Source organism: Desmodus rotundus, chromosome 3 (genome assembly GCF_022682495.2).
Source record: "Desmodus rotundus isolate HL8 chromosome 3, HLdesRot8A.1, whole genome shotgun sequence".
Classification (NCBI taxonomy): domain Eukaryota; kingdom Metazoa; phylum Chordata; class Mammalia; order Chiroptera; family Phyllostomidae; genus Desmodus; species Desmodus rotundus.
In genome coordinates, this window is record NC_071389.1 from 12,498,863 (window position 1) to 12,517,586 (window position 18,724).

The 18,724-nt window shown below is 55.7% G+C and overlaps 1 protein-coding gene across 6 annotated transcripts in view; it reads right to left on the reverse strand.

Moving 5' to 3' along the window:
* The window catches only part of ECE1 (endothelin converting enzyme 1), a 94,166-nt gene that overhangs the window by 19,743 nt on the left and 55,699 nt on the right, over positions 1-18,724 (reverse strand). For all 6 annotated transcript variants that reach the window (XM_053920158.2, XM_053920160.2, XM_045190617.3 and 3 more), the window contains 5 exons: positions 14,389-14,601; positions 4,363-4,484; positions 3,076-3,222; positions 1,994-2,059; positions 672-863 (listed from right to left, as the gene is read on the reverse strand). In XM_053920158.2, the coding sequence (XP_053776133.1) occupies positions 672-863; positions 1,994-2,059; positions 3,076-3,222; positions 4,363-4,484; positions 14,389-14,601 (740 nt within the window). The remainder of the gene's footprint in view (positions 1-671; positions 864-1,993; positions 2,060-3,075; positions 3,223-4,362; positions 4,485-14,388; positions 14,602-18,724) is intronic.

Sequence of the window (18,724 nt, forward strand, 5' to 3'; positions counted from 1 at the left end):
CTTGGCAGGCCAACTCACGACCTGCAAGTCCCAAGCAGCCACCAGGGGGCAGCCTTTCGCAAAGGCTGAGTTACGGAGGGGACTGCTTCTCAGATGGGTTACACTCAGGACAAAAAGCCTCACAGTTCTGATCCCAACCTGGTTTCACCTCCAGGAGGTCACCGGGGTCATGGCAGGGGCAGAGCTTCCGTCAACGAAGCCGGAGTCTAATGCCCAGCTCCCCGGCCACTTAGGAGCCTCATGGCCTTGAACATGCCCCCTAACCTCCTGGCTTACTTAACAAAGGGTGAAGCGAGGTCAGAACCCACCCCTGACATGTACTGTGTGCTGTGCACCCCCGGATCGATGAGCTTGGTGCTGGAGAGGCTGGAAGTGCCCAGTCAGTGTGAGGGGTCGTCAGGACTCCCGAGTCTCCCCAGGCAGATGCTGTTACAGAAAGGCAGCCTGGAGTAGTAGGCAAGTGACTAGCTTCGGAGTCATCAGCTGCAGGGCCTTTGGCAGGTAACTCCACCTCTCTGGGCCTCAGTCAGTTTTTCCATCTGTGAACCGACTGTAGCCACCAGCCCTGCTTCATCGGGGTGTTCTGGGAATCTGACGAAGCGGGTGTTCAACCCCCACCCAGCGCCCTACATCCTGGATCCCTGTAGCTGTCCAGCTGGAGCTCGAGTTACCTGCAGCTCGGCTGCTGTCATTTTGTGGTAGATGAGCTCCTCGTCCCGGCGCTTCTCCTGGGGGATGGTGATGTTGGCCAGCGCCATCTCAAAGTCCAGGATCTGCTGCATCTGGGGCCGAACGGCGTCCTCGCCCCCTCCGCCCAGCAGCTTCCCCAGCTGGACCATGTAGTTCAGGTATCCCGTCAGCACCTGTGGGGCCCCGCACCCCCCATCTGTCAGTGAGTGCTGCCCATTGCCAACAGGATGAGGGTGGCAGGGTGGGGCAGGGCCAGCTGTGGCTTGGTGTAGGAAGGGAAGGGCTGCGTGCTTTACCCAGGAACCCACTGGACACCAGCTTCTAGAATGATTCTGGCAGTGCACTGATTCCCAAGGCCCTCAGGACAAAGACCAGAGGTCCCCAAGAGGGCTGGTCCCTGTTATCCTGGTCCATGTCCCTTCCTGCATGCCTGTCCCATGAGAACCACCAAGGGGACATCTGTCAGTTCCTGGAACTCACTTTCACTGGACTGTCCTCCTCTAGGCCCCCACACCCGAATTAGGTCTCCAGGTTACTTTCTCAGCTCGTCTTTCACTTATCACAATTTGTCATCGTGCCTCTAACTGATGGTTAGTTACTAACATCTGCCCCCCACCACTAGACCCCAGGCCCTAGGGGCAGGGCCCAGGCTGTCTCCGTCACCACCATCTCCCCAGCAGCAGGCCCTTAGCAGGCACCTGCTCAATACCAGTGGGTGATGAGGAATGGAGAGGTGACGAACCTCAGGTGCCATCTCCCTGGGACGCCATGGGATGCAGTGAGGGGGATGGAGAGGGTTGGGGTTTAGAGTGTGTGGATCTGGAACTGAATCTCAAGTCTCACCACCTATTGTCTAAGTAACCTTGAACAAGTCACTTCTCATCTCTGAGCCTCATTCCCTCCTCTGAAATAGGCCAGGTAAAAAAAAATACCTATGTGACAGACAAGGCAGTATCTGCAGGGTGACCAGAGGTGACGCATACAAAAGGCCCGGCACCCACAAATGGCAATGGCTGTATCGCTGCGTCTGTCCAGAACGGGGACAAAGGACACCTGTTCCCTGCCTATTGTGTGCCTGGTGCCTGAAGGTGAAACAGCCTCACTCTGAAATGGGAACACGGGACACCCTGCCCTGCCAGGCACTGCATGTCCCTATCAGGTAAGTGACACTTCAGTGTCCCTCTGGCTTCAAAGACCTGCACAAGTGTGAACACTCAGGGGGCACAGGGGGCAGGGACAACAACAAGCTGGGGAGAACAGTGGGCTGGGGGTGGGAGCTGCGGCCTTGAGGAAGCCCACTCACCTTCTCGTTTTCGGTTTTGTTCAGGTAAAAGTCCCTGGAGGGCAAGCCCAGGCCAGACTGGTCCACCTGGCGAGAAAGGTGGGAGTGAGAGGGAATCCCGTTGTGTAGGCACACTGCCCGGCCTCCACCCGCCGTGGGACGGTTGGCCAAGGCCACAGAGGACTAGCTTGGGTCCCAGCAGGGGCACACCCCAGGATGTTCCCATACACGTGGGGCTGCCTTCCTGCCCATATCCATGGTCAACCACAGGGACTCTTGGCCCTTCCGAAGGGCCAGACAGAGCCACCTGCCTCTTTCGACACCCCCAGGCCCAGCTCTGTTTCATGAAACACTTCCCAGGATGGGGCGGTGGAGCCACTCACAAGCTGTGTAACCTTGGTTAAGTTACTAAACCTGTGTGATCCTCAGGTTCTTCATTTGGGAAACAGGGAGGACACATCTAACTCTCAGCTGGAAGGGGATTCTAGGAGAGTGTTTGGTGAGTGCAGGTGGGTGAGGGGATCAGTTCCCGACAGTTACTACCAGAGCTTATGGCCACACCCCGTCGGACCTAGAGTAGGTGTTATTATAGTTCATTTGATTGATAAAGAAATCGCAGCTCAGAGAGGTTGAGGCACTTGCCCAAGGTCACACAGTGAGTGAGTAGCAGAGATGGGTGGAAACTCAGCCTTCACGATCTCCAGCCTGGGACAGGCTCTGGCAGGAAGAGATGGACTCAAAGCCATTCCAAGAGGAGCTACAAAGGCTGGAGGCTGGGGTGGGGGGACCTGTCTCCAGCCTAGGGGTTGACATCACTCTTGGAGCCTAGGGACCAATCAGGACCCTGGAGACTTATGGTTGTGCAGTGACCTCACCTGCCCCAGGAGGCAGCCCGCCCTTTCAAACCTTCTTGCCTGTAAAGGTCTCCTGGTCGGGAGCCTCCAGCAACAGCCCAGGCTCAGAGACCAGAAGCCTGTCTGCCGGCCAGGGCAAGTCCCCATCCCACCTCAGTCCCCTCCCCACCTGCCCAAGGTCAGCACTTGCTGAACTCAAAACAGGCCTTGAGGCCCTGGCCCTTCTGCTGGGGCTCCAGGGGAGCTCACCTGGATCACATTGCTGTTGGAGCTCTTGGAATCGGCACTGACATAAACGGAGAAGAAGGGTGAGGTGCGGTAGTGGGAGGTGACCACCTGAAGGATGTCTTGGAAATTGTCCTTGTTCCAGGGCCCTGTGATGTTCCAGCCCCCGAGCTGTGTGGAGGGAGAGAAAACAGGGAGGTCACCAGGTGGCAGGGAGACTCGGGTGTCAAGTGTGCTTCTGTAGCTGATGTGCTCTGCGACCCTGAGGGGGGGCACCTGACCTCTCTGAGCCTCAAGAGCAAACAAAAGGGAGGGTCTTCATGAGGGTTTCCGACCAGCAAGCCAGGGACCCCGGTGGAGCCGAGGTGTACCCGAGATAAGTGGGCCACGAATCCATATGGCGGCTGCTCCCGGAGAGGCTGGGGACGGTGATGGGAAAAGGCTTTTCTGGTGCACTTTATTTTTGCATACTAAGTCACGTGAATGTCATTCCTATTCAAGCATAAATTCAATTTGCCTGAAGCTCTATTTTTAAAAAGGTAGTTAATCTGTGGTCTACTTTAGTTTCTCTCAGAGTTGGGTTTTTAAGAATCTCCTTGGTGTTCCCTGGTTGGGCACAGGCTGGCATGCGGGGGCCTGTGCCAGAGGGAAGGGACTGCACAGTCCCCACTGCCCCCAGTGCCCCGCTCTGCTGCAACTCCCTCCCCCCTCCTGCCAGCCAAGCTAGGAGGCGGGGCCTGGAGGGAGCACAGGGCAGCCAGGCAACATCCACGGCTACCCTGTGTGTGTGCCAGGCAGCCTGGCCAGGCCTGGGCAGCCCCCTGGGAGTCCATCCAAGGCATCCAGGAAGAAAGACTCTTTCTCCTGCTCGGGAAGACAGGGAGGCCCTGGGTCAGTGGGCGGGCTCTGCTTTTGGTCCAAGACTTTCTGTTGGCCTCTGGAGCACACCCCTCGCTCTCACACATACACACTCCCTGAGGACAAGGAAGCAGCCAGAGAGAGACACATTTTGTCTGTAGATCCAGCCCGTCCCGCACACAGATGCACAGAGAGACCCACACATGTGACAGACATCCGCAACAGATGCGGACACAGGCCCACACCAGTGCACGGACATCCCCACCCACAGGGAGATGAGCACGTGTGCACACACTCATACACACACACAGCCGGGACCCGTGTTGGCCGACAGACTCTACCCTCCAGCTGGGCAACGTGGCTGCAGGTGTGAGGTGGCCGGCACCGGTAGCAGCTGAGAGCTGGGATGGGGACCAGAGGGACAGGCGGGCAGCATGGGCCAGAGGAGCTCACCCTCTCGATCAGCTCCATCAGCGGCTTGGCCTTGAGCTCCTCGATCCTGGTCTCGTTCATACATGCACGGTAGTACACCTGGGCCTTCTTTTCCGCTTCACTCACGCTGGCTGTGGAGTTTTCTGGAATGACAAGACACAGCAGTTTACGACATGCCCCCCTGAGCACACAAGAGGCCCTGGGTGGTCCTTTCCAGGGCCTCTGTTGTCAGGCGTCAACAGAGCTGGGCCTCGCCTGGTAGGGCAGTGGTGGGGGACTCAGACAGGGCAGGTGTGCGACCGCCGCCCCTAGGCAAAGCCTGGCAACCCGGCGGTGCTCCCTGCTTTGAGCTGATGGCAAATGAGAAAAGTATATACCATGTTTCTCCCCCTCTGGTGGTCGGGTCTGCAGATGTGTCCCTGGGTTGGCAGCACAGGCCACCCAGCAGGACAGTCTGCTTTCCCTGAGGGCCAACACAGGGCCCAGACACCTGCCTGGTGGGTGGGACGAAGGCCTGTCTTGATTTTCAGATCCCAGATGGCCTTCCTTGTGATAAAGACAGGAGTCGGGTGGAAGGCTTAAAGGCTTCATTCCTTCTGAATTTACTTTCGGCTTCTTCCTCAGAGGGGCTGGGCATGTTCATCAGACTTAACAGCGGACTCAGGGGCCACCTGCCATTTCCCTTCCCAAGCCCGGGAAGCAGCATCTCAGTCCCGTACACTGGGACACCCAGGAGACTGTCCCTTCCTCCCTGTCCTTAGGGCCCTGGTGTCGATGCCCCCTGTGAGGATCAGGCTCCTGAATGTGTGAAAGCACAGGGTGGGGTCCCAGCAGCCCCCAGTAAAGGCGACCACTTCCTGCTGCTCGTGTCACAAAGGACCTACTATGTGCCTGGGCTCCTGTGCCAGAGCCTTTGTTTTAGAGCCCCGCTCCACACCCCGCCAGGGTCCCTGATCCCCTCAGTTCCCTCCGTCCAGCCCACTCCCTCCCTGGGGAACGCCTCATTGCTCTGGCCAGTTTTCCTCAAGTCACATTTGTCTCTCCTGGGCCTGAAACTCCTTCCTTTGTTTCCTTCAAAGACCACCCTCCACCCCAAACCCTACCTCCTCCACGAAGACTTTGCTGGCAGAATGTTACCCATTCTCCCACTAAACAGACACTAGATGCTTCCTCTGTGCCAGCTTTGGGGATGCAAAGGACAACGTCCCTGAGCTGGGCTCAGGGGGTTTCCTTCCCAGCATGAGGACAGCTAGAAAACACATCACGAAAAAGCCACTCCCGGCTCTCCTGCATGGGACCCTGGCCAGCTCTCCTCTCCTCCAAGGCCTCTCTCAGGGGCCATCTTTCCCAAGAGGTTCATTCACGAAGGCTCTCAACACCGGGCTGGGCACCAGGCCTTACAGAATGAATGGGACCGGCTCCCTACAGCCACAGAGCTCAGGCCTGCCAGTGAACACCGACATGCAAAGAAATGACCTGAAGACAACGAAGCGCCTCGATGAATGCAAATGATTTTGGATCCCAGAAAAAAGTCACACCGATGGGTGGATGGGGCTAGGGGGTTCTCCAGAGGATGTCCTGTCTCACCAGGTAGAAATAAGGGGAGCGTGGCACTGGGTTTGGGAGGAGTTGGAGAGTGTGAGGAAAAGCAAGGAAGCGTGAAAGGGCACGCAGCTTAGAGGGCAAAAATCCATGTGGTGCAGCCAGTGGACACAAAAGGTAGGAGTCAGTTCCTGTCTGGTCTTAATCAGCTTTCCCAGCCCTTGACCTCAGGGCTTCCTGCCCCCCAGTTCTTACCCTCAACAGCATCACTGTCGGAAAGGGAGAGTGTGGGCCCCTGCCTTGCTGCAGTCGGGGTGGCGCCCTGAAGAGGGGTGGGGTGGTCTGAAGGATGACATGGTGACAGGTTCAGGGACCGCAGTTAGGAGGTGGCGGGACGGGATACACACAGCCCTGGAGGCCACAGGCCACCACTACCCAGCCCTGGCAGTGCCTGCCTGGCCCCGTGCCCCACCGGAGCAGGGGAGCCTCCTAGAGGGGGGGCAGGGACTTCTCCCTGCTCCTCAGACGCAGAAGGCAGCACATCAGGAAAAGCAAAGGAGTGTCCCCCCCACCCCCCGCCCTTCCAGGGGCTTTGTTCCTATGACAACACGGCCCAGCAGCTAGGTTCGGGGAAGGGAAAGCTCCAACCTCACTGTTTGCCAGACCCTCCAGCCTCCTCCGGCTGGCTGGCCACATCTGGCTCTGGCAGTGATGCTGAAATGTCAGGGCCAGCGTCAGGGAAGGCACACTCTGTGCCCTCTGGCCCACGAGAGGGCCTGGCATCTCCCTCCCCCAGTGCCTCAAGGCCACCAAGATAAGAGGCCTAAAGGAAGGCTCCAGGGACAGGCTGACTGTGCTCATCACAGCAAGCTCCCCAACACCTGCGCGCACCCCCCGAACGGTCCCTGAATGACCGTCACTGGGAGGAACGGGAAAGCACCCAGCCTCCTTCTCTCCTTCACCGAGAGGCTGCCCCAGACAAGTTCAACGTCCCTCCCTCCAAGCTCCACACCCCTGTCCACTCATCTTCCCACAAATGTTATTAAGTCTCTGTGGTCTGGTGGCCGCCGGGCTGAGTGTGGCACTGCTGTGAGCAACACCGACACCAGCCTCCTGCCCAAGGCCCGTAGCCGGGTGGGTAAGGCAGCCAGCCGGCCTTCTGACGGCCCCAAAGGCCTCTGATCACACAGAGGGACGAATGTGGTGAGAACACACCAGAGGCCGTCAGAGAGCATGGCCGGGGAGGCCGGGACCCCTGCCTGGGCTCTCTGGGTGAGCTCAACGTGGAGTGGACGTGGAGGCTGTGCACGGGCAGCCTTGCCCACTGGTCTGTGTGCTGGTCATCCCTGTCCCCCCAGCACCAGGCAGGCACGCAGCAGCCCTCAGCACTGTTTGCTGGAAGCAGAGCCCAGGGTCTGCCTCTTAAGGAAGGACACAGCACCTGGGGGCCAGGAGGGTGATGAGGCGGGTGCCAGCTGCACAGTTAGTTGCAAGGGGAGGAAATGAGGCAGGGGGCGAGGAAGGGACAGGAGCGAGGGTCCCACCAGGAGTCAGCGTTCATACTACTTGTACTCCCATGCTGATGCTGGCTGGGGCAGGAGCCCAGGAGAAGGGAAGGCCCCTCCACCGCTCCCTCCACCTCCCTCTAGCTCACGGAGCCCACCCACGGCAGCCCATGCTCCCAGCTCCTCACAGGGCACCTACTGCCTGGCAGGACCCAGGGGAACAAGAGCTGAAGCGGGATGGCCAGGTGGAAGGCCACTGTACCAGACCATGTCCAGACCATGTGAGCAGTGAGGGGCCCTGGGCAAGAGGTTGCTGCTGAGATGCCCATGGCTGGGGATGGGGCAGGGATGGCAGCAGAATAAGCCGTTCAGGTTCAGATGTTTTAAGTCGGAGATGCCTCGTAGGCATCCCAGCGGGCCCCTGGGTGGGCAGATGTTTATAGAGCTGCGTCTGGAGCTACTGGGAGTCTGAATAGACACCGTTGTACACGAACTCCTTAAAACTGCCCAGGGGGCCCGGGACCACTCATTCTCAACACGGGCAATATTGCCCCCAGTGGGGGGAACGAGTTTGTAGGGGCCAGAAACAACTTACTCTTTCTACATGTACATACAGCACACAACAGCTACACGGTATGTTCTTGGCATTCAAATTTTGGGAGGGGGCACTAACAAAAAAGGTTGAGAAGCATGGCTGGGATGATCTGGGCCCTGCCCCCTCCCCAGCTGCCACTGGCCGCCTGCCTCCTGATCTTCTCCCTCTCGCTCCCACACCCCAGCCCTGGGGCCACGCGCTTCCCCTCACATCCGTGCAGTCTGTTCTCTCCCTAAATTCAAGTTTCTGCTGAAATGTCCCCTCCTCGGCCTCCTCGTCTCTCCCAGGCCCTGTCTGCTTCCTACTGGATTTTTTTCAAAGCCCTAACTCTTCACAACCAGATTTTTAATTTACTCATTTATTTGTTTATTGTCTGTCTCCCTGCTGGAATGTAATTCCACAGGAATTACCGTCGTATTCCTTACGCAATGCCCAGCACCCCACGATGTCTGGCACATAGTTAATGTACAATGTGTAACTGTCGAATGGTTGAATGGATGAGTGAGTGAGTGTTCCTGGGAGCTCCAGAGAAAGGCATCCATCACTACGGCCTGAGGGAGGAGGCGTGGGTTCAGAGTGAAATCAGCCACAGGTAGTTTTCCCTCTAGGAAAAGCTTAGTTTCCTTTAAGACGCCCTTGCCTGGGTTTACTTCTCAGAAGAAGGTTCCACAGAACCAGGCAAGGAGGAATCAACTAGGGTGCCTCCCAGGACTGAATCAGGGCCTCGTTTTGGAGATGGTGGCACTGCCAGGGCCCCAGTGGCATGGAAATGATGTGGCAACCCAGGACCAGGCAACAGGGCTCCCGACCTCCTGGGCACTTCCTTTTAGGGGCCCCAAGTTCCAGAAACTTCCTCAGTCATTTCCACAAAGTCCCAGAGAGGAAAGGCAGCACACCATGTAATTGGTCCGCGTCTTCCTCTGGGAGTTTGTATTGGAACAGCCTCTCCCAACAAATGCCCAGGGAGCTGGGCGGCTGCAGAATCAGGGGTTGCTGGGAATGCTGGCCTGGAGGATGGGGGGGCTCCACCTCCACCAGGGCAGACCCAGTGTTTGTCTTAGATAAAACCACACGCTCAGCTCAGACAATCCCAGCCCTCACGAGCCCCATCCTGTGAGGGGGTGTGGGGAGCTGATAAAGGAGGTTTCTTTTTCTGCAGAAGAATCAAAAGAATAATAATACCATCACTGTTTCCTGGTGCCTCTTTGGGGCCGCCTGCACTGAGCTCTTTTCCTCACCACACTGGCATGCCGAGGTGCGTGTTATCACCTCATTTCAAGGAACCTGCCCAGGGAAGCAGAGCTGAGGGGCAGCGTGCTGGAATTTGAACCCGAGCGTTCTGCAGCTTCCCTGAGAAAATGAACTGCTCCCTCTGCGTGTGGGCGTGGCCATGTGCGGGCGTCGTGTAGCAATTTCCACCCGTGGGTGTCAGTGTCACGCCCAATTTACAGGCATGAGGTTGGGTAACTTGTCCAAGGTCACACAAGTGAGCGGCTGAGGCTGCCAGCAGGAGCCCAAGCTCTCCCTGCCTTCCTTTCCTTGGCTGCAGGTTGGCTCGGAAAAGCAGAGGAAGACCTGACACAACGTGGCCGCTGCTGAGAAGCCTGGACGCCCGTTCCCGTCCTCCAGTCCGCCCACCAATCAGACCGTGTACCCACTCCCCAAACGTGACAGGAGGTTCCCACCGTGGCAGACACCAGACCGGGTGGAAAGCATGTCCTAGAGCTTCCAGGTTGCACAGGAAGATGAAACAACATTAGACAGGAAATACTGGAGAAACAATCAAAAGGAAAATGCAAGAGATGTCACAGGGTGGCAAGATTAATTGCCAAGTCACTGCCGTGGACAAAGTTAATGCCACTGGGCAGGACTGCACATGTGTCTCAGGGAGACTGGTGTCAGGGGCAGAAGAAAGGGAGGTCGCTAACCTTTTCTTCCTCTTTACGGAATCTGTATTGCTGGAACTGTGACAAGCAGGCATTCATTTGTGTGTGTGTGTGTGTGTGTGTGTTAATCTTATAAGATAAAGTAAATACGACAGGTACACAAAATGCAACTGTAACTCAAGCCAGTAGAGGCCCTCTGGCAGCATGAGGGAGCAAACCAAGGAGAGAAAAGTCTCACAGGACTGAAGGGGGTGGGGTAAGTATTCAGGCAGCAGAACAATCTGAGCTAAAACCATACGGCAGAAAGCCTAGGGCTAGGCCCAGCCTAAGCGGGGATCCTTCCCCTGCCAAAGTCGGGCCACACTCTTTGTCTCCTATGGGGACAGCTTAAGCTGGCAGCTTGGGTAGGCAGCAGTGTCTCTTGGATGAGGCATCTGTGTCTCATGCAGATAAGGTCACTGCCCTTCAGTCTGCAGGCTGCAAGGACATGCCACGGTGGCATTTGGCCTAGTTCAACCCACCCACTACAGATCTGCCTGGATTTCCTCTGAGGGTGTTAGGGTGACTTCACTGTTCAGAGGAAGGAGAGGTCTGCCCAAGGTCACAGGCAAGCTGACCGTAAGAGCTGTTGTGCGTGGCCAACTGACACAGTCCTCCCAGCACTCTGATGTCCCCTCTCCTGCTTCCACCTAGGGAAGGCTCACCCAGGCCAGCCTGGACAGCCTGGGCTCCCCCCACCTGTTCTGATCCCCGTCCGTCTCAGCTCCCTCCTGAAGCTGTCTAGCTGACTGGCCCCTTTGCCTCGGGGCTGCGAGCAGCTTGGCTTCAAGCCCAGGAATGCACTGGCCCGGGCTCCTGAATTTTTTGTCACCTACTCACCTGCCTCCTGCCTTTCCAGGGCTTTCCAGCTATCAAGGCCCACAGGTGAGGGGCTGTTTCCAGACTAGTGCCAAGGAATGGACCTGGAGGGAGGTGACCCCAGGATGTATCTTCTGGGGGAGCTCTTGGCCAGTGTGATATGGGGGTGGTCCCAGCGACTGTGTTCATCAGGCCTGGGCCAGTCTTGCCCAGCCTGGAGAGCTCAAACTGCCACGGGGGACAGGGTCTGGTGAATCCGTCTCAGGTGAGTCAGTGGAGAAACAATGCAGGTTTGAAGCCCCATGGGGCTGAACCCCAGCCCCAGCATTTTCTAGGAAATACATTTCCTTTGTATCTGTGAGTCTTATCTGTAACAAAATCTGTAAATTGGGCAGAAATAGCCTATGCCATGCTTTCTTTTTTTTTAAAAGAGAGAGAGGAAGGGAAGAAGAAAGAGAGGGAGAGAAACATTGATGTGAGAGAGAAACATCCATCAGTTGCCTCTCGTAAGACCCACAACCGGGGACCAAAGCCACAACCCAGGCATGTGCCCTGACAGGGAATTGAACCGGCAACCTTTTGCTTTGCGGGATGACACCAACTAACTGAGCCACACTGGTCAGGGCTGCCATGGCTTCAATAAAATTCAAGTAAACAGCCCAGCACAGTCATGGGCATGCCCCGTGCTTCCTTTCCTGATAACTGGTGCACGTCAGCACTTCCATGAGAAATAAAAGCAGCAGGAATTACTCTTCAACCGCCCAGTTAGTCATTAGAACATCTCTCCTCATGCTCTGCGTCAGTTCCCTCTTCATAGGTGGAGAGCTGGGGCCCCAGAGGCTGAGCAGCCTTTCTGCAGTCACATGGCTCGTTAGGGAGAAGTCTGGGCAGAAACTCATCTTCCGGACTGAGAAGGGCAGCTCTGCTTTGTGAGAGCATTTACTAGGTGCCCGGCTCTGGGCTAAGCACTCTGCCCACCACATGCAAGTCAGAACTCATAGGAACGTTACGTTGTGGGGGCACAGTTATCCCCGTTTCACAGATAGTGAAACTCAGCTGGAGAGAAGCTGGTTCATTGGTCTGAGGCCACACGGGTGATACGCAAGCAAGCCAGGGCCTCCTGCCTTCAAAACCCTGCAGTGCGGCCTCCTGATAACCCCAGACCCTGGCCCAGGGTCAGGGCCTGAACACGTGGTTCTGGCTATTCTGTGCCCAGCTCAGGGTAGCTCCCCACCCACACCATGACCTTCAGGGACAGGGTGGATATATGGCCAGGGCCTGAGCCTGGAGGCCACGCCTCACCAGCCCTGCCCCTTAGGGGGTGGATTTAGTCCTGGCACAGCCCCAAGGTCCTTCTGGTAAGAACCAGCCCCAGAACCAGCAGGATCAGGGCCCGTAGGCACCATACACAAGGGCCGGTTCGGGCCCACCTGGGGTGTGAAAGTGCCTGCTGGCGCCTCTCTGGCTACCTGCTCCCCAGGGCTGGGACCCCTCCCCGTTCTGACTGGCAGTGTATCCTTGGCAAAGGTACCTAACTTCTGTGACCCTCAGCTTCCTCACCTATAACGTGGGAACCACGGCGCCCATGTCCCAGAGAAGCTGTTTGGACAAAGGCGGTGGGTGTGTAAAGAGCCTCGGATAGCGCCCAGCCAGCAGCAGATACTGACAGGTGTCAGTCTCTCTCCCTCTTTGCTCCGGACCCACCCTCACTGCTCCAAGCTTCCTGCAGGCTTTCTCAACAAGCACCTGTCCCTTGTGCTTGAGGGACGGGGTGTGGACAGGGGAAAGGACACATGACCAGAATTCAGGCAAGTCCTAGCTCTGCTACCTAATAACCTACCTTGAGGACCTACTTCCTCATCTATCAAGTGCTTCCTAGCTTCTACCCTACAGGAGCAAGTAGGATGACATCTTAACCCCCCCCCCCAAAAAAAACCCTCTATAAACTATACAGTAGTGTGTAAAGGCCAAGGGTGAAAACAGTACCACCGACATAAACGGAGCCACCACAGTATGCCAGGTCAATTTAAACAAAGCACTTTATAGATATTTTCCCACTTAATGTTCATAACCTAAAGGACGCACAGCTCCCATTGTACTGGTGACAGAAGAAGACCAGAGAGGTTATACAATTGACCCAAGATCACACAGGGAGTGGAAGAACCAGCATGTGAACCCAGAGGCACTAGCCCATCCTGTTATCTTACCTGGACTGTCCCCTCTTTGGCTGGTAGTGCTTGCCTAGCTCCTGGCTGTCTTTAGGCACTGGGGAAGGGATGTCCCTGAGTTCTAGTCTGGGTTTATATCAGAACTAGTCTCTAGTTCTGACATAAAAGGCTGTGTCCCCTTTCAAAGGCACTTGGGTGGCACAATGCAGGGAGGGGCTCTGCTGTCCCTGACACAGACTGGCACAAAACCTCCATCCACTACCCTGTCCTGCTCCTCGGGGAGGCAAGCAGGAGGCTATGCTAGCGGGGGGCTGCCAAGGGGCCCTGCCCAGGAGCTGCTGGGGGCCAGGAAGAAACGGTGGGGGTGGGGGGTTCAGCGTTGCCCCCTGGGTTGGAAAGGAAAGACCTCCTTTCATTTAAAAGACACAGCTGCCTAAAGTTCCTAACTATCAAATTAGAATCTTTTCCTGCCTTTTAGAAAACTTTCCTGTAGGAAGCTTCCTGCTCCTTTGTGAGGATTTGTTCCTTTTTAGCCATCTTCTTATATTTTACCTACTTTTGAGTATCTTGCGGAATTTTAAAAATTTTTTTTAACTGAGTAAGTATTTGTCGGATCTAAGTTCTCTCACTGGTGGATGAAGTGACCGGCTTTTCACGATCTCACCTCTCCTACCCCCGAGGGTCCCCAGACAGGGTCAGCAGGAGAGGGGGATGGCGAAGGTCTCCACTGCTGAGGGGTTCAGGCCCAGACCCCTCTGTGTGACGGCACGTCTGCCGTGACTTCACGTGGAGGAGGAGCCCAACGGGCAGCTGTTCGCTCAACACGCACTGTCCAGGGCTACAGCTGCAAACAAGACAGACGCGGCACCCTAACCTATGCGTGATCCGCCAACACCAAGGTCACCCAGAGGTGCCGAGGGCCTCACAAGGGTCAAAGCGCAGAACTTCAGTTAGAGGCTTATCACGCAAGCCCACTTCTCAGGAGGCTGAGGAAGACTGCTGCCCACCGTGAGCAACTCCAAGGTGAACAGCCCTGACAACTTCTACCTGCTCCCAACCCTGACATCCGGTCTCGTGCGCTCAGCCTTGATTCCCTGTGCTCACAACTTGCCAACATCACAGTCGGTACTGGTCAACAACTAAGCTGCAGCTTGAAGCCACAGAAGCCAGGACCACAGCTGCCAGTGTCTGTGCTGGGCGCACGCGTGCTGTGCTGGCACTTGACCCATGGGCTCTCTAGTTCTCAGAACCCTCCAGCGCGGGCACCAGCAGTCCTGTTTTGCAGAGGAAGACACTGAGGCTCAGAGACAAGCAACTCACTCAGGACCACCCAAGTGACGGGACAGCCATCCTCACCCAGTTTCACCGACTCCAAAGCCGATGGTCTCCCCACTCTGCCAAGCTCCTCCTCTGACTGGCCTGGCCAGGGAGGTCCTGTTGACCGCCCTCCTCCGCAGCCCACTCGCTGGTCGCCCTCGCCTGGTGCTGCTTACCCAGGAGATGTTTGATGATGGCCTGGTTGTGTTCCCAGAGGTTGCTGAACGTCCCCCAGCGTGAGTGGCCATCGGGCACGGGGTTGGCTTTGATCCAGCCGCCACAGGCATAGGTGAAAAAGTCCTGGCAGGGGTCTGCCGTGGGGTCCATGGAGCTCAAGATGGAGCTGGTCACGGAGACACAGGCCTGGCTGAGGCACACCGAGGGCGTTCCTGGCAGGGGACAAGGACAAGAGGCCAGTGAAGGGCGGGCAGGGCGGAGGCTGCAGGACTATAGTACAGTGGCCTGGGGCCCTGGGCTGCCATGCCCCACCCTGGCCGTGAGCAAACAGATTTGGTGCTGGATGGCCACCAGACCCCTCCGGAGAAATGATCTCAGCAGATTTGCTGTCTCCTGGCTTATAAACTAAGTCTTCTATTCAGGTACCTAAAATCCTTTCTATGGCTTCAAAGTACCCGGAAACAAGATGTTTCTCTTAACTAGTCCTTCCCTCTACAAATATTCATTGACTTTTTACTATTCCTTAGTATTCAACAAATTCATTCACTCTCCACGCGTCATTTGTCCAACAAGGTAATTACTATCTTCCAGGTTCTTTGCTGAGCGCTGTGTGCATGTGTGGTGAGGGATATAAAAGCTGAAGTCCTTTCCTTTAAGAGCTAATAGTTTAGTTGGGGATACACACGTTATAAAGGAAAAGTCAAAAGATAACAGGAGGAGAAACTTCCGTCGCTCATTCCACAAACATACACTGAGTGTATCTAGTGCGTGTCAAATGGCTGCGGACACTACGATGCCAGGACTCAGGGAGAAAAAAGACTGTTAGAAATCGAAGGAAAATATGAAAAATCATTCTCACGGAACACAAGGTAGGAGAGTGACCTCAGTGATCTCACTGAATCCTCAAAAAAAAAAAAAAAAAGAAAAAAAGAAACCCTAGACCATTTTGCTTACAGCCATTTTTATATAGAGGAAACTGAGGCACAGGGAAGCTAAGCACCCTGCTCAGGGCCAATGGGATGAGAACCCCACCATCTGTCAGCTGTGTCTGCCCTGGGCCTGGATGGGGGCTCTCCCAGTGAGGACCCCCACCCCACACACTGCCAGGAGGTGGGGCGGCCGCACCTGTCAGGGGTGGGCTAACGAGGAACAGGACTTGGTGCAGGTGGGCTGCAAGTCCTACCAGTACCCACGAAACACAAGGAGCAGAGAAATCAGCTTCCTCTGAGCTGGTTTTCACAAATGTGGGCAGAGGGGTGAGGGTGGCCTGAAAGCAAGAGGCCAGAGGTGGGGGATGGACCCCTGCCTCAAGGTTGACCAGTGGGCGCTAGCAAAGGACCCGCACTGTGGGCAGCCTCCGCTGCGGCCCAGCGTGAGGCAGCAAGATGCACCTGACTCTGCAGGGGAGAGGCCAGAGGTCCAGGCCAGGGACCAAGGACAGGCCCAGTGGAATCCTCTGTTGACACAGCTGTGCCGGCGATAAGAGGGACTGTTTACTGAACACAGCCCTGCACCAGGTACCGCATGCACATCCATGATCTCATTTAGGACTCGGTACAAGCCTCAGATACAGGTGCGATGCCCCGTTTTAAGATAAGGCAGCTGAGGCTCTGAGCGAGTGAGGGGACAAGGTCACCAGCTGCGTGGCAGAGCCAACAATGAACCCAGCTCAGTCCTGCGGCAACTCCACAGCCGGCTGGCTGGGGTTCTCCGCTTTCCCTCACCACCTCTTTGCTGGTCTCGCCAGGGGCTGCTGTGGCCCTTCTGCTGAGTTCGCTCTCCCCCGTGTACAGGGAGGAACAAGGCAGGGCAGGCAGACATTGTGAGCTCTCAGACCTGGGTTGGAATCCCAGCTTTCTCCTTCTGGCTGTGGGCCTCACACAAGTGACCACATCTCTCTGAGCCTCGGTTTCACCATCTAGAAATGAGGAACTGCAACAAGACCAACTTCACATCGAAGGTGAAATGACCCGACAGCTGGGCTTGCGGACTCGGCTCCCTCGAGTCCTAGGGTCCAAGGCTGCCAGGCTGACCTTTAGAGAGCAGGAAGAGCAGCGGCTGGGGCAGTGCTCACCTCACTGGGAAACAGTGCCGGCGGGGGCTGGGTGGCCTGCAGGCTATTAGCTTACCACAGATGCAAAGTCCTACAGGTTGAGCTCAGGCTCGGAGGAGCTGCACGACAGCACAAAAACAGGGTGACTCTATTTTGAGGTAATTACTTGTTTCGAGAAGGCTATACAATGAAAAATCACTGAGCCATTAGGCATGAAAATAGAGACAGGCCTCCGCAGGGAACGCGCACCGTTTTCAGTGTCTCTAGGTGAGACCATCTTGAGCAGGGTGCGTGCCCCACTGCCCCCAAGGGGACAGGTGGGGCTAGGGAAAGAGAATTTCTGTGTCATCTGAAAAAGCCTATTCACTATTATGATATAACTCCGTATTTGGAAAAGGAAATGAATACCTATTGTTTCTGTACAACAACCCACAGGAAGTAAAGTCTGACAAAGTCCTGGCTGCTGGAAATACCAAAAGACAGAGTGTAAGAGGGTGATCCTCAGAGGGGGAAATACGTCAGAATCTGTGTGTGTGTGTGTGTGTGTGTGTGTGTGTGAGAGAGAGAGAGAGAGAGAGAGAGAGAGAGAGAGAGAGAGAGAGACACGGACAGACAGACAGACAGACTGAGAATTAGTCTGAGTTCTTCACTAAGCACCAACTCTGCTCCGCACAGGGCAAGGTCCCTAGGTGGTGCTTAAGTAATAATTTTTGATTATTTAATGGTTTATAGATCCTTTACCAACTATTCTTGGCCCAGCAGGGGCTTAATGCATATTTGACTAATTGATGTTTCCAGCCCCTTCATTTAATGTCAAGGTCAATAGTCAGGCTCCACGTCCCCAGGGAAGCCTTCCCTTACCCTCTTCCCTCTCTGGGCCCCCTGGCCGCCCGGCCCAGATGTGGACCGGAGCACAGACGAAGCTGTGTCTTGGCTGTCTCCCCATCTACCACCCCCACTAGAGAGTGAGCTTGAGGGTAGGCCCGGCATTTTACTTGCTTTACTATTTCCTTTGCCCAGCATTGTACTTGGCATCTAGAAGCTGCCCAACACATTTGTTGAATGAATGAGTGAGTGAGTGAGTGAATGAAAGAGCTTTGTCCAGCACTTGGTCACCACGTGTGGAGGCAGAAAGTATTTCTTCCTTTTAGAACGTGCATGGCCACTCGAGAAAGCAGGAACAGGTCCCAGATCTAGGTCGCAGACACTCGTCTGGACAGTACCTGGCCTTGACACTGAGTAAGACATTTCAGGATATTTTCTGGGAAGAGTTAGTATTTGTTTTGCTGCTGCTGTTTGTAAAGCACCTGTGAGTTTCTAGAAAGGCAGGTGCAGCGGGGAAGTGGATAAATGTGTGTTTAAGTGCCCAGACATAACTTAGAGGTGAGTCTTTCAGAATCCACAGAGAATTTGGTTTGTCTGGCCTTGTTTGCTTAGATGTGGCCAGTGCCAACGCTTGCTGCTGGGTAATCAGGTTACTGTTAATATCCGGGTGGCTGCTTCGTGCCCAGGCCCAGGAAGCTGATGAAAACACATGGGTTGGCTCAGGGGTTACCTGACCCTGGCCCAGCTCCACCCAGAGTTCCTTTCACCCATGTCGAGGCTGGGAAAACCATCCTATGTCCCTGAGAAGGCTGGGGTCAAGGCAGAAGCAGGATTCTGTCCCGGGGGGCCCTCCATGGCCCGACTGCCAGGAGCCTCCCCTTGGGGTCCCTTCTGGTTTCTGGTGGAGAAGCACCTTGGGAACTCCTGGGGCAGCCTCAGGGCGACACCAGCTGCTGGAGTCTCACCCTCTCCCCAGGCACACGGCCGGGAGCTGGGCGGATGAAGCTGGGCAGGGCCCACATTGCCAGGCGGGGTGTTTGTTCTGAAGGAAGCTGACTGAGGCAAGACCTTTCCTCACGGCAAGATGGCGACTGTACAGGACAAGCGTGACTGGTAGGACAGGGCTTTCCCAGCTTTGTCCTCCTTCCTGTTCCTTTGTCCACTCCGTCATTTCTTTACTCAATTTGCAAACTGCTTGCACACCTTTGGCATTCAGGCATTATGCTAAGTGCACATGGTTAAGGGCCTGGAAATCATTAATTAATTAATCAAATGCACACCTAGCGCCTGCTGGGCCAGGACTAGTTGGTAAAGGATCCATAAACCATGCAGGTACCTGACACAGAGTGAGCACCCATTAAATGTTTGTGGAATGAATGAACGAACGAACGAACAGATGCTGGACACAGGAGGGATGTAAGGATGATGTGGATGAAGTCCTGCCCCTGTCCAGGCCT